The sequence below is a fragment of the Sorghum bicolor genome, chromosome 7 (assembly GCF_000003195.3).
Source record: "Sorghum bicolor cultivar BTx623 chromosome 7, Sorghum_bicolor_NCBIv3, whole genome shotgun sequence".
Classification (NCBI taxonomy): domain Eukaryota; kingdom Viridiplantae; phylum Streptophyta; class Magnoliopsida; order Poales; family Poaceae; genus Sorghum; species Sorghum bicolor.
This window is the reverse complement of record NC_012876.2, coordinates 23,922,407-23,937,656: the sequence shown is the minus strand read 5'-3', so window position 1 is coordinate 23,937,656 and position 15,250 is coordinate 23,922,407. Positions and strand designations below refer to the sequence as shown.

General features: G+C 46.5%; 1 protein-coding gene across 1 annotated transcript; it reads right to left on the bottom strand.

Moving 5' to 3' along the window:
- On the bottom strand, positions 1,353–5,449 carry LOC8067986 (cellulose synthase-like protein D3). The gene is made up of 2 exons (XM_002444124.2): positions 3,562–5,449; positions 1,353–3,459 (listed from the first exon to the last, which is right to left on the bottom strand). Exons 1-2 carry the CDS (start codon positions 5,239–5,241, stop codon positions 1,693–1,695), a joined length of 3,447 nt encoding a protein of 1,148 aa, XP_002444169.1. The 5' UTR covers positions 5,242–5,449; the 3' UTR covers positions 1,353–1,692.

Sequence of the window (15,250 nt, the reverse complement as noted above, 5' to 3'; positions counted from 1 at the left end):
TGCATCTGGCGATGCATCTCAGTTTCAGAATTTCTTTGAGGACTTTTCTTTTGACCCTGGCACCACGTGCCTACGTCACCTACTACCAGGCTCGGGGACTAAGTGGGCACACTTCACCTTGCGGTGAATATGCTTGCTTTTTGAAAGACTATACTTTTCAGAAAAGTAAAGTGGGCACACTTCACCAGGAAAGAAAACTTTTTTGATTAAGAGCACCATGCATTCTTCGAACAACCTGCTTCTTCGATGTCAATGTTGATCAACTGTCTTTTGAGTTGGTCAAAATACCGTTGCAACTGTTTGGGCGACTTTCCTACTTATTGAAGACGTCAAGCCTCACTGATCGAAGAAGCTCAAGACGGCGTGTTACATCATAATACATGGTGCTCGGGGACTAGCTGTGGGGGTATAAACCCCTATACCCTCATGGGCCTATATGGGCCGCACCATCAGAGGTGGCTCGGCCCACAAGATGAAGACGTGCGGCGCACGACTGGTCGGCGTGCACCGCAAGGCTACAAGATTTTGTACAAAATAGGATACTTTGCTTGTAACTCTGTCCCTTCAGGATATATAAGGAGGGGCAGGGGTCCCCTAGAGGACAAGTCATACACCATATTCTCTCAACACAAATCAATACGACCAGACGCAGGACGTAGGTATTACGCCAACTCGGCGGCCGAACCTGGATAAAAAGCTTGTCCGTGTCTTGCGTCACCATCGAGTTCGTAGTTTGCGCACCGTCTACCGATAAACTACTACCGTGGGTATACCCCAAGGTAGACTGCCGACTAGCTTTCGTCGACAACTAGCACACGGCAAAGATTGAGGGTTTGCCGTGTGCTTCTAGTTGGCACACGGCAAAGAGTTGACGGCAGCCAACGGTGGCCGACGGCGTCAGAATTTTGCCGTCAGCCCCGTGCTGGCACACGGCAAAGAGTGCATTCACCGTGTGTTTTATTTTCGCCGTGTGTATTTCCTCGGCACACGGCAAATGTGTTGACTTCACCGTGTGTTCTTCTGTTCAGCACACGGCGAAGGACGTAAACGCCGAGTGCTAAACGTTTGCCGTGTGCTGGGCTGAGTGGCACACGACAAATCAGCTCTTTGCCGTGTGCTCGACGTATTGCACACGGCAAAGCTGCGGGCACACGGCGAACTCCGGTTTTCCGGTAGTGAATAAGAATGCAAAATTCATTTGCAAAACCGTTGGAGATGCTCTCTAAACTCGTTTTATGACTGCTAAATACTTTTTATGAAAAACGAAATGCCAGATAGCTCTTTTTTGGGGAACTTCTAGAATTCCTTAAAAAATCATGCAAAGAACACAAAGTCAGTGGAACTGCTTAACATAACGAAAAAGAAGGATAACAGCTGCTTAATTAATAAAGTTTATATGAATACGTACATCTTGGATCTGTTCTTCAGTTCAGTCTGAGCTGAACAATTCCATTTATCTATAGGAATGCTGATCGATGATTAATCCTACCAGAGAACAAGTAGCCCAAACTCAACACAAGAAGATTGACACGTCTCTCTAGCTAGTTACTTTGCTCACCTATATATCGTACGTGCAGCACCAGTGATATGGTGGAATCTGGAATGAATGCATGCAGACTGTTGACACGTAGACGTCATCAGGAACGACGGAACTGGCATCTGACAAATTTAAAGCTAAGCGATCGATCGATGTCAAGGGAACTGGAAGCCAGCGCCGCGGCCGCTGGCGCTGGCCTCCGGCGGGCTGATGGCAACCCAGAGCAGGGAGATGGTGATGGAGATGAGTCCCGACCAAACGAAGACGATGGTGGGCGTCTTGCCGCGGCGGCCCATGAGGCCCTTGGCGAAGGGGTAGAGGTGCGCCAGCACCCAGAAGCTGAAGAAGCCGCCGCCGATGAACTTGCCCCAGCGCGGGTTGTCGCTGTAGACGGTGCGCGCGAAGGCGAAGGCAATGGCGATGAGGTTGATCATGCCGATGGTGATGGGCGGGATGAGCAGAGATGACCACTTCACCACGTAGAGGTCGGCGTAGATGTCCTCGTTGTCTTCCGCCGCCGCCTTGGCCGTGAGCGTGAAGGAGATCTCGATGCCGGCCATCACCTTGAGCAGCCCCTGCACCACTGCGTACAGGTGCGCGCTCGTCCCCGAGATGAGCCAGAACTGCTCGTTGCGCCACCAGTCCTCAAGCTCGATGCCGGACCACTTGACCTCGAGAATTCCCAGCGCGATGAGGGTGATGGTGATGGTGAGCAGGTAGCAGAGGAAGGCGACGTTGAGCGTCTGCACGATGAAGAAGCCCGAGAAGAGGGACAGCGCCGGGATGAAGCAGTAGACCAGCAGGAAGATGGAGGTGAAGGGGTAGATGCCGACGTTGAGGTAGGCCACCCGCTGCAGAAACATGAGCCTCCGCGACGCCAGGAAGGCGTTGTTCCGGGAGAAGAAGATCTCCACAGAACCCGTGGCCCAGCGCAGCACCTGGTGGAGGCGGTCCGTCATGTTGATGGGCGCCGTGCCCAGGAACGCGTCGCGCTTGGGGATGCAGTAGACGGAGCGCCACCCGCGGTTGTGCATGCGGTAGCCGCTCACCACGTCCTCCGTCACGGAGCCGTAGATCCAGCCCACGCGGTCCCCCCACTCCGTCTTGTCCTCGTACCAGCAGGAGATGACGGACACGGCCTCCGCCACGGTCGGCGGGTCCAGCGGGGGACGCGGCACCGTCAGCGACCCGGGGGGCCGCCCGTGCAGCACGGCCGTGTGGTCCGCCAGCGGCCGGGCCTGGAATTCGGCCACGGGGATGGACGCCATCAGCGCCGACGAGTTGCCGAACCGCCTGGGCACAAGCATCGACGTGAGCTCGGCGTCGAAGTCTGCCGCCCCACCCTGCTGCTTGTGGTGGTTGAGCGACTGCGTGTCCGTCGTCTCGCCCGCCGTGCTCAGCGTCACCTTCTTCTTCTTGAAGAGCAAGCCGGTGTACTCGGTGGTGCGCGGCGGGTCGAAGCCGTAGAGGGCGAAGCGGCGGAACATGCAGCCCGTGCCGACGTACATGGGGCCCTGCAGGCCGTCCAGCGCGCGCATGTTGCCGTCGAAGAAGACGGTGTTGTTGTTGGCGTAGCGGTCAGAGGGGTCGATGCCCTCGAAGCGCTGTGGGAACTGGATGTAGGCGATGCGCTCGCCGCCGCGGTCCATCACGAAGCACATGGCCTCGCGGATCGCCTGCGCGTTGTTGATGTAGTGGTCGCAGTCGAAGTTGAGGATGAAGGGCCCGTTGGACATCACGGCGGAGCAGCGCACCAGGGCGTTCATGGCGCCGGCCTTCTTGTTGTGGTCGTACCCGGGACGCTTCTCGCGGGACATGTACACCAGCATCGGGAGACGGATGTCCACGTCGCTGAAGTCGATCAGCTGCTCCTCGTCGTGCATCCCGTACAGAGGGTCGGGGGAAGGAGGCTTCAGCATCACCTGCCACCAATTGCCAAATGCCATGCATACATCAAATCACATCACCAGCCAATTGCCAATCAGTCAGTCAATGCAATCAGTCAATGCAATAATCAGCAGTGCCTGTAGGATGCCGGCGTGGTTTCCCTTTGCGTGGTCCGGCGCTGACACGGCCCAGGTCCCCGGCCAGTGCGTGCCGTCCGCCATCCACGTCGCCTTCTTCACCTTGGGTTGCTCCGCCGGGTCGGCGCCGCTCTCCCGGAGGTGCTTGAGCATCTTCATGTCCTCGCGGGCGTTGAAGGCGTCGGAGCGCCGGCGGATGGAGTCCGGCAGGCCGTTGATGCGCACCTTGAACTCGTCGAACTCCCGCTTCACCTTGCGCCGGTCCTTGACGAAGTCCGACCGCCGCTTGCCCTTGGTCGGGTCGCCCTTGATACTGAAGTAGCTGTCCGGCTGCCGGGGCTCGATGTCGTGCTTCTTGCAGAAGGGCACCCAGATGTTGGCGAAGCTGGCCGCCTCGGCCATGGCCTCGAAGGTGAGCAGCGCGCCGCCGTCGTCGGACACGTAGCACGCCAGCTTCTCCACTGGGTAGTCGGCTGCCAGGATGGACAGGATGGTGGTGGCCGTGGTGAGCACGGGCTCCTTCTCCGGGTCGGCCGTGGACACGAACACGTCCAGCCCCGGCAGGTCGGAGCGGCCGTGCGGGTTGGACGGCGACGGCGTCTCGAACTTCTCCTTGAGCACTGCGAGGTCCGTGCTCCGGTTCACGGGGTTCACCTTGGGGAGCATGTCCAGCAGCCAGGAGAAGGCGAACCAGAGCTCGCACACGATGGACATGCCCCAGAGCCAGAGCGCCTCCATGTTGGGGTTGCGGACGCGCCACGTGAGGTAGAAGAGGAGCACGAACATTCGGATGACGATAAAGATCCGGTAGGGGCTGATGATGGACGTCGGCATGGGTATCTTGCGGGTCAGCGGCTTGAACGGCTTCTGCTCGGGGAGCATGCCGTCGCCGGCGCCGCCGCCGGGGCCGCCTTCGTCGTCCAGGTCGTCGTCGTACATGCCGCCCTTGGGCCAGTAGGCGTTGCCGTAGCCGTAGGTGCCCGAGCTCTCGAAGAGCCACCGGTTGTGGTCGAACTCGCCGTTCTGGTTCCGTGCCAGCAGAGACTTGCTGTTGTTCATCATGCCGCCGCCCGGCCCCGGGAGGTAGTGCTTGCCCGACGACGCGTCGTTGGGGTCGTCCTCGGCGTACTCGCCGATCTTGTAGTGCTCCTTGCACCCGGGGCAGATGCAGCCGTCCTTCTGCGCGTCCAGGTAGCAGTCGCGGCAAATCTTGAACCTGCACTCGCAGGGGTCGATGTCCTCGCCACGCTCGTTGCGCATGACCTTGCCGTCGCAGGCGGGCATGGCGCAGCGGGAGCCCCTGGAGCCGGCCATCTGCGGGTGTGTCACCTCGGACTCGATGACCTTGTCCATGAGGTGGGCGCGCGTGACGCTGTTGAACCCGCCGGTGAAGAGCGAATTGGAGACGTACTGCTCCTCGGCCTTCATGGCCACGGACGCCTGGTCCATCATCGGCTGGTTGTCGGGCGTCGGCGGGATCTGCACCGTGTAGTTGGTGTAGTCCGCCCCCAGCTCACCCTCCATGTCGATGTCCTCCCTGGACAGGCTCACGTACCGCCCGCTCGCCGTCCGCCGCGCGAACTTCACCGTGTTCCCCGCCGGTCCCCGCGAGCCGCCCGCCGGCCCGCCGGCGCCGGCGCCGGGATTACGGATCGCCTTCTTTTGCGGCGGGTTTGACATCTTCCGTGTCCTTGTTCACTCGCTGGCTGGCTGGCTGGCTTGCTTGCTTGTTACGTGCCCATGGCTCGATCACTCATTGATCACTCGCACGGCGCCCGCCACACGATCGTACGTGCTCCCGTCCACGCCCAGCTGCATGCGTGCGATGGTTTGCAAACCAAGTATGGAGGCGAGAAGGGGAAGGATATGAGGAGGAGACGGGGGGTGGCCGTCGTGCGGTGGTCTCGATCGTGCATGGGAGAGAAAGCTGTCCATAAAAAGGACCTGTGAGCCGCGCTGAACTAGCCGGGTTTATTGCAGGAGGTTGCGGCCGGTGAAGGAGAGGTATGGCCGGCCGCATGCAAGGCCAAGGGCTAGCTAAATTGGAAAATCCTATTTTGCCGCACCATATGCGTGTTACCTCTGTCTCGTCACCTAAAATACTAAACACATTTATTCTTTGGGTAGCGATAAAAAGTTCTATACTCATTTTTAGTCTTCCCCAACAATAGAACGTAAAAGACAACATTATCTGCAAATGAATCTCGAGGAGAAAGGATACCTAAATTTGAGTTACGTCTCTCGTGATACCTAAAATGGGTCTTCTGTATGGGTACTATGTTGGAGGCTATAGGTATTGTGTTATAGATCCATTTTAGGTTTACGTTCCCAAATGAGTCTCCTGTTGGAGACAGCTATTTGTTACTTGCTGAGTTCAATCTGTTCTTACAGGAATATGCTCTTATATCCATCATTGTTGGACGGACTGAGACATATATGCACACACATATCTTAATGCGAATTTATGGGATATGTGTGTGCACACTTTTTAATGAGAATCTAATGACTCACATGCCTTTAAGGGCAAAAAAAACCGCCTTCCTAGCTCGACTCCATGACATCGATTTTATAAATATGAGTCGGTTTAAAGACCTGTGCAGTAGTCCGTCTACTCCTCTCTACTGATCAGTCCTATATCTAATTCACGAATTAATGGAATTCATGTTCTATTTGTTGTCACTAGATGCCATGGTTCTATTGAAGTTACAACCTTAAGGATCTCTACAATGTGCTAGTGAAGCTAGAAAATTAGTGGATGCAGGAGCAAAGACAAAACAAATATCCATTAGCAAAGCTGTAGTGTGTAAAAGATGAAACATTAGTGCAATATGGAAACCAGCTGGGATCCATCTTCTGTTTTTTAAAATGTCTAAATATTTTTTTGAAAGGTTACCCATCTTATTCTCCATCTTGCGTTTCCTTCGTGCCAGGGAACACCAATCAACGTATCCTCTCTAGCACCTCAAGTCGTTTCTTTGCTCAGATTTGGCAGCACTAGAAGGAGGTGAGACGCAGTCACTAGTACATGGAAGGGCTTTATCCCCGGGCCGTAAGGGTCTTTAGTCCCGGCTACGGAACCGGAGCTAAGGTTTCGGGACTAAAGGTCCACCTTTAGTCCCGGTTGGTAACAGCAACCGGGACTAAAAGGTGCGCCAGGGTGTACCACCTGGCCTCCACTTTTAGTCCCGGTTGTTGCTACCAACCGGGACTAAAGACTTTTTTCTTTTTTCTTTTTCTTTTTATTTGGTTTTCCATTTAGGGTTTACAATTATGTTATTGTTATTTTCGAATGCGTATTGTTTGCTGGTAGTTTATGGAACGCGCACATATAATTTATATAATTTAAAGCATTACATATAAATATACTATAAAACACTATATATATATATATAATATGTATCTATAGGTCCATAATATAATATTTACACATATGCTTCACGGACAAAGTATTTACAACACAATTTATCTCCGCCACTCAAGCATCGTACAAATGATCATCGTTATTTAGTTTCATCTGCTCCTGAGGGTTGAAGTAGCACTCGCCGCCGGGATCATGGACTTGGTCGTTATGAAATCCTGTGATTGTCTCCTGAATTCCTTTTAGGCGCACCGCATCCAAGACCTGCTCCTTCAGCCACATTTCCTTTAATAGACATTAAAGAAAAAAGTTAGAGGTATGAATAGGATTTATTAAATAGCAACAAATAAATGAAATAAACTTATTATATATACATGTTACATACTTTTAGGTGCTCAAGATTAGTTATTTTGGCATAGACCGTCATAAACTCGCACACATAGTAGCCACACAAATTGTTGCCCGGTGTCTGCCGTAGAACCCACTGAAGTAAGATGTGCTTTGAAAGTACTGCATTCAACTCTGGACGGTGTTTCTGCACGAACCCAGCGCAAACCCTAGCAATAAAACGATAATTATTAATTATCTATTACCAAGTTAAAAGAGCAAAATTTAATATATAGAGATCGGAGTTACCATTGCATAATATCTATCATTTCTTGGTAATCGTCCTGTGGTTTTCTCAACGAATCATAGACTACCAATTGACATTGCCAGAGACCAATGACAATTAGTATCCAATGAAAGCTGCATTTGTGTGCATATGTAGGCAAAATTAGTATATACCTTCATATTGATCTGGTTAATTAGTTAAATAGAATGTACACACGATAACGACACTTACTTAAAGTTGTAGGGAAAGAGTATATATCTTTTATCTTTTTGGTTGATCAAGAACCTCCGTAGATTTCTCTCCGTTTGAGTTCTCCATAAGACATACGGGGTCTTGTGGTGTTTGAATACAACATTCGGATCCACAAATCCAATCTCCTTGTTATTTCTAACTCTGAGGTCCCTCATCATGTTTCTGCATATGTATAGCGGGTTTCTGTAATTAGTTATATATATACATGATAAGTTACAGAGACATTATTGAAAGGAAGAATCACTTACAGACAGAAGCAACTCATTAGAGATTTGTCAAGAGCGTCCATGTGGCATAGTTGGTGTAGCTCATTAAATTGAACATAAATAATATCATCACCACAGAAGTAATGATAGTTTCTAATTCGGACACAAACATAGTCATCTACTTTTCTGACACACGCTACCATGTACCATTTGTTTAGCATGTACATTTGTGATCCAAGCTTGCTGAGGGCCGCAGGGTTGTATAAACTCTTGCCATATGTATATTCCTTCTGCCAATGATCAATTTGTGAAGCACATTCAATTGGTGCCCCAGCTATCATTTGGGCTAAGCTAAGACCAGTTTCCACAAAAAAAATTTCAAGCTCATCAAATTTTAAATCTGTCGGTATCTGCTGGTCTACCACGTCAATGTTTGAACCATATTCATTTCCAATGACTAGCGGGGGCACTGATTGCTTTCATTGTTCCCCGAGCTGTGCTATACCCTTGCATTCTCTTTTCTCTTTCTTCTTATCTTCTTCTATGGTTTTCCTTAATGTGCGATCAAAGTACGATAAAGATGATGATTCTTTCTGAGCTTCACGCCTCTTTTTTTGTTCAGCCTCAACCATTCGTCGTAGATCTTCTGGCCGTAGTAAGAGGTATGGCTTCTCAGGGTTTCGCTTGGCTTCTCTTTCAGTCTTAAGTTTCTTGAAGAAACTATCCACGTCTGATTTTACTGAAGCATTTAGTTCTGCATCAGTCTTCTCATAGGACAGCTTCTTAGGAATGATAGCTTGATTCTTTTCGGAGGCTTTCTTTTTTGGCGGCGGGGCGGCCGACACATTTGATTGTGTGGCCGACCTCTTCTTTCGTGCTGGAGCCATGTGTGGAGGCGATGGGGGTGGCCGGTGGCGGTGTTGGAGTCCGAGGAGGCGGCGTTGGAGCCCTAGGTGGCGTTGGAGCCCTAGGTGGCGATGTTGGAGCCTGAGGTGGCGGTGTTAGAGCCGGAGGTGGCGGTCTTGGAGCCCTAGGTGGTGGCGTTGGAGCCTGAGGTGGTGGCGTTGGAGACCGAGGCGATGCAGCCGTGTCTTGCACTCCCTCGTCATCACACGCAGCACTATGACATGTTGGTGACCACCTGTGAAATCAAAAGGTATATGAGTAAACCGCTAACTAAGAGAATGCAAAATAAAGTTAGTGAGCAAATGTATAGTCAATTTTCATCTGCACCTAGGATTAGATTCATGACGAGGAGGTGGTGGTAGACTACTAGGTGATGCCCTAGGAATAATGATGTAGCGCTTGCGCCAACAAATAAAAGTCTTCTCTGCTTCTCCTAGAGTCTTCTCTCCATCACCTCCTTCTATCTCAAGCTGCACATTACTGAAGCCTTTGACAACTCTATCCTCCGAGACACTAGCATATCCAGGTGGAACTATCGCTCCATGGATTCTTGGTGTCCTCGTAGGGTCGACAGGAGTTACAACAACGACAGCAACCATGACTGTGGCACTCCCCTATGGAATGTGCAGCTCACATGTTGTCAGAGGTTCAGTGATGTCATCCACCGGAAAGTGCAGCCCCACGTCGTCTTGAATAGTTGGCATCTCTCTGGAAGCGCAACTACTTTTCAACTGACCGGGGGGGCTAATGTTGACTCTAGGCTCTGATGCAGTTTGCCCTTGCATAGAACTTAATGCAATCTACACTTGTCTTTTGATCTCCTCGTTCATTCTCTCTTCAAGCGCTTTCTCTCGCGCTATCGCTTCACGAGCCGCTTCGCGTTACTCCATCACCATTGCCTCCAACCTACGCAACCGCTCTGCTTCCTCTTTCTTCTTTCGTTGGTGGCTTCTATAAGTCGGTCTATCTTTAAGGAAGCCATGCTCCCATGATACCTCCCCATAGCCTCTGGTTCGCCCACCGTGTTCAGCAGTCTCTAGGGCGTATGCCAGCTCATCCTTTTCTCTATTTGGCTGTCAGGTGTCGCTTTCAACTAATCCTCTAGCATAGGTCATTCTCTGTCCTACTCTCTCGAGCTTTTCACCGTACACTATCTTTCCGGTCTCTAGGTCTATGGTTCCCCCGTGACCAAAGAACCAATACTTGGCGCGCTCGGGCCAGTGCATTGATTCTGGTTCGATCCCTATACCAAGAATCTCTTGTTCTAGCTTTTGCCACTTAGGAATAGCAGTCCTGTAGCCACCTGAACCCAAGTGATGGTGGTATTGCTTTTGTTTAGCATTTTCCTGATTCTTGATCATCCGTGCTTGACCCTCTTCTGAGTTCTTAAACTCTACGAACTCATCCCAAAAAGGCCTCAACTTGACGTAGGCCTTGTTGGTGAAATCTGGTGTCCGTCCTTGTGCAACAAAAGTCTTGTATAATGTCTTCTTCCAAGCCTAAAATTGTTTGACCATCTTCTGCATAGCCCAGATTTTAACCTTCTCCTTCAAAGCTTCATCCTGTGTATCGAGCGTGAAATGTTGAAGGATATCTAGCCAAATCAATTTCTTGTCACGATCTGAGACAAAACTAATATTAGGGTTATCTTTCCGTTGCCTCCATTCACGAGCACTGACCGGGAGCCTGTCCCTTACAAGGTAGCCACAGTGCGCAACAATTTTTTTAGAATTAGCCCCAAGTACTTGTCCTGTACCCTCATCGAATTCCGACAGAATGTACCGACCCTCCAACAGCTTCTTCGGGCCGCGCACTTTTCTACTCTTCTCAGAAGTTATTGCCGATTTAGAGGGCTACACAAACAAGTATAAATATATTAGTATAAATGTCATTTATTTTAATTTCATATATATACATATATACTAGATTGTAGATAGACCTCATCAGGATTGTCTCCCACAAGTTCTTCATAATCAGCAAAGTACTGACTCCCATCATCTTCACCTTGGGGATCTGGATTGGCGCCGCTGTTGATTAGGTCCATCATTGCATCATCCATATTGTCATTCGGATTGGCCATTTCTACAAATTTAATCAAGTGTTAAAAGTTTTTGACGCGATCAACAAAAATTATTTGGATAGGCTAAACTTAGACAATATTTGGATACAATATTTGTCCACAAATTTTGTCCACACATTGCGAGACAAATTTTTTTCAACTAAACAAGGCCCTCCATATAAATGTTTACAGCATGTAATTAATTTGCGCGATAAATACAAAAAATGTACATCATGTGATATACTTGAAATCTTTATTCTATTAACATACAAGTCATGTACATACACTATTTGTTTCATCACCAATTAATTTCTCTATAATGTAACTAAATATTAGTTTTTTTCTATTAGCTTAGCGATTTTTTTACTATATTTAATACAATACAATACATACAATTTAAATTCATATGTATACATACATAATGCACTGAATACCATATAGTAATTATATATATAATAAATTATTTTTAATAAAATCCCGCAGCAACAAGCGAGGAATTCACAAAATATTGGCGTCTAGTATATATATATATATATATCACACTATAAAAGAGCGAATACTCATGTTTTTAAGGAAGCTCTCACTCTCCAATAATGATATAAGAAGTAAGACTTCTTCTAAGATGGCCAAAGTCGTACAACTTCTATCTTGAGTTTTTGTCTCTATCGTCCATCTATTAGCCGTTCACAAACATGAGTAGGATATCTGTGACCAAAATTCTAACTTTCCGTGGCTAGAGTCTTGAACTTATTTCTTTACTTGGTAGGCTACTGCTAATCCACGCACGCGTATATAATCACACCGACAATATTCTAACTTTTTATTTTCTAAACATACAGTGTCCATGAGAAAACGAGAGCCGCTATAATTTGACACGAGCTTATTTATTCCTATTGTAACACATGAGCACATTTGCTAGAAAAATAGACACATGAGCTTACTTCTTTGTTTTTAAATTTTTAAGATAGTATTAATATCTCAAAAGCAAGACATAATTAGTTCACAATTTTATATTTATATACAATACAATATAAAAAGAATGCACAACACAGTTTCTAAACACAGTTTCTAAATAATCTCATCTCAATATTGGTAAACACAGTTTCTAAACACAGTTTCGAAGTATTGGTGGCCGAGATCACACAAACCCTACGGGGTGCTCGGCGTAGGAGACGAAGGCGGTAGGAGGGCGTCGGTGCCGGGGACGAGGGCGTCGGAGCAGGGGACGAGGGCATCGGAGACGAAGGAGGGCTCGGCGCGGCGCTCTGTACGGTGCCGGCCGGAGACGAGGGCGTCGGGGACGATGGTTGGCGGGGGCGGCGGCGTCGCTCCCTGGGCCCGCGGCGCTCTGGGGGGACGAGCTATCGACGGTGGCGGCCGGGAACGAAGGCTCGAGGTGATGGCGGGGAGGAGCGGCGCGCGGCGGGTGAAATTAGGGCAACGACGGCGGGGAGGATGGAGGAGGAAGACGACTGTGTGCTTAAATATACGCGGGGACCTTTAGTCCCGGTGCGTAACACCAACTGGGACTAAAAGGTTGGACCTTTAGTCCCGGTTCGTAGGTGGAACCGGGACTAAAGGCCATCTTTAGTCCCGGTTGTTGTTGAGCACCGAGACTAAAGGTATTTTAACCGTTTCTTACTTATTTTTGCTTACAATAATTAGAATAATTTTAATAATTGCATAGTAAATAGAATAACAGGTATTAATTTGTTAAAAAATAATAGTTCCATTTCTTTTTGTCTAATTGCTTACATAATAAATTTGGAAACATAAAATCTTTCCATCTCTTATATTAGCAAACTTAAATATAAAAAATAATTAATATTTAGTTAATGCAAAAATGTATTATTTAATTTTAATATCTTAAAGTAGGTGTTTTTGATAGAAAATTTGTTTGTGCATTATTTAAACGTAAATTTTGTTTATTTATCATCATTTATCTACAAAATTATGATATACGTGATATTCACCATTACATCGGATTATTTTTTAAAGATTTTTCTCTATTTCTTATTTATTTATGCTTACAACAATATTCACCAATACATGAGATTATATCTAACAACTTTGTATTCAAATTTTTTTCATTTCAAGTCATCAAATGGGTCATTTGACCAAGTTTGACCAAAGTCAAAGCATTGGTTTTTACAAACACACACTTTGACCGAAGCCTATATGGTCCCAAATGGAAAAGTAATGAATACAAAGTTTGTTGCACTCATCAAGTTCTACATTTTGTCTAATGGTCAACTTTTCTTTTGGAAAAGTTGGAACCACTCAATTTTGAATTTTGAAAGAATTCATAGTCACGCATCGGTTTTCGGAACCCTAGATGGTCTCGAACGGAAAAGTTATGAATACCAATATTGTTCCACTCATCAAAATCTACATTTAATATATAGACCATTTTTGCATTTGACAAAGTCTTTGGAAGGTGTAGTTCAAAATCCACAATTGACACATATAGTTTCATATAGTTTGTGTGAGATTAAAGATCTGGTGGGTATTGTGAACTTAAACTTTCTCAAATGGAAAAATTGTCTATATAAAAAGTTTAGATCTTCATGATATCTAACAACTTGGTATTCAAAATTTTTTCATTTTAAGTAATTTAGTTTGTCATATGACCAAGTTTGACCAAAACACGTCTTGGATTTTGAACAAATGTGCTTAGGATTGGCTCAAATTTATCCAAATGGAAAAATGGACAATATATCAAATGTAGATCTTGATGATCTCTAACAACTTTGTATTCAAATTTTTTTCATTTCAAGTCATGAAATGGGTCATTTGACCAAGTTTGACCAAAGGCAAAGCATTGGTTTTTAGAAACACACACTTTGACCGAAGCCTATATGGTCCCAAATGGAAAAGTAATGAATACAAAGTTTGTTGCACTCATCAAGTTCTACATTTTGTCTAATGGTCAACTTTTCTTTTGGAAAAGTTTGAACCACTCAATTTAGAATTTTGAAAGAATTCATAGCCACGCATCAGTTTTCGGAACCCTAGATGGTCTCGAACAAAAAAGTCATGAATACCAATATTGTTCCACTCATCAAAATCTACATTTAAAATATAGACCATTTTTGCATTTAACAAAGTGTTTGGAAGGTGTAGTTCAAAATCCACAATTGACACATATAGTTTCTTATAGTTTGTGTGAGATTCAAGATTTGGTTGGTATTGTGAACTTAAACTTTCTCAAATGGAAAAATTGTCTATATAAAAAGTTTAGATCTTCATGATATCTAACAACTTGTTATTCAAAAAGTTTTCATTTTAAGTAATTTAGTTTGTCATTTGACCAAGTTTGACTATTTTTGCATTTGACAAAGTGTTGGGAAGGTGTAGTTAAAAATCCACAATTGACACATCTCTTACAATAGCAAACTTAGATGTCATTTCCCACAAGTCATTTCATTATTTGAAATGATATAAAATAAGAAAAACTAATATAAACATCTTAATGCAATTGTCACATACACATACTCTAATGCAATCTATTTATTAGGCGGGCACAATAGTGATCTTCTTTTCGACGTATGTTCCTTGGTCATGATCTTGATGTAACCATGGAGTGTCCTCATCATTTATCAGTATGCTCGGATCTTTGGTCACATTGAAAGGCGTGATTCGGTCATCCCTTTCATAATCTTCCGAAATATCTGACTTGTCTTCAATTCGCACAATGTTTCTTTTCCCTTAGAGAACTATATGGCGTTTTGGCTCATTTGTTGATTTGTTGTCATTTTTCCCTCTCTTCTGTTCTGTAGACATGTCTTTCACATAGAACACCTGATTCACATCAGCAGCAAGGACGAATGGTTTATCTTTGTAACCAACATTGTTGAGGTCCACTGTTGTCATTCCATAGTCTTTATCAACTGTCACCTCGCCTTCGGTAACCTTCACCCATTGGCACCGGAACAAAGGGACTTTAAAATTAGGTGCATAGTCTAGTTCCCAAATCTCCTCTATACGGCCATAATATGTTTGTCTGTTTCCATTCAGGTCTATGGCGTCTAGCGAACTCCACAATTTTGGTTCGTTCTTCTTTTATCTTGGCCTAGGGTGTAAATGTATTTCCATTTATCTCGTACCCTTTGTACGTGAGGATGTGCCATGATGGTTGCCTAGCCAACAAATACAGTTGCTCATCAATCTAGTCATTACCCTCACATTCTTTTCGTAACCAATCACTGAAAGTGTCCATGTGCGGACGCATAAACCAAGCTTCATTCTTCTCTAGGAATTGGGATCGTAGGAAGTACTTGTGTTTCGTGACATAC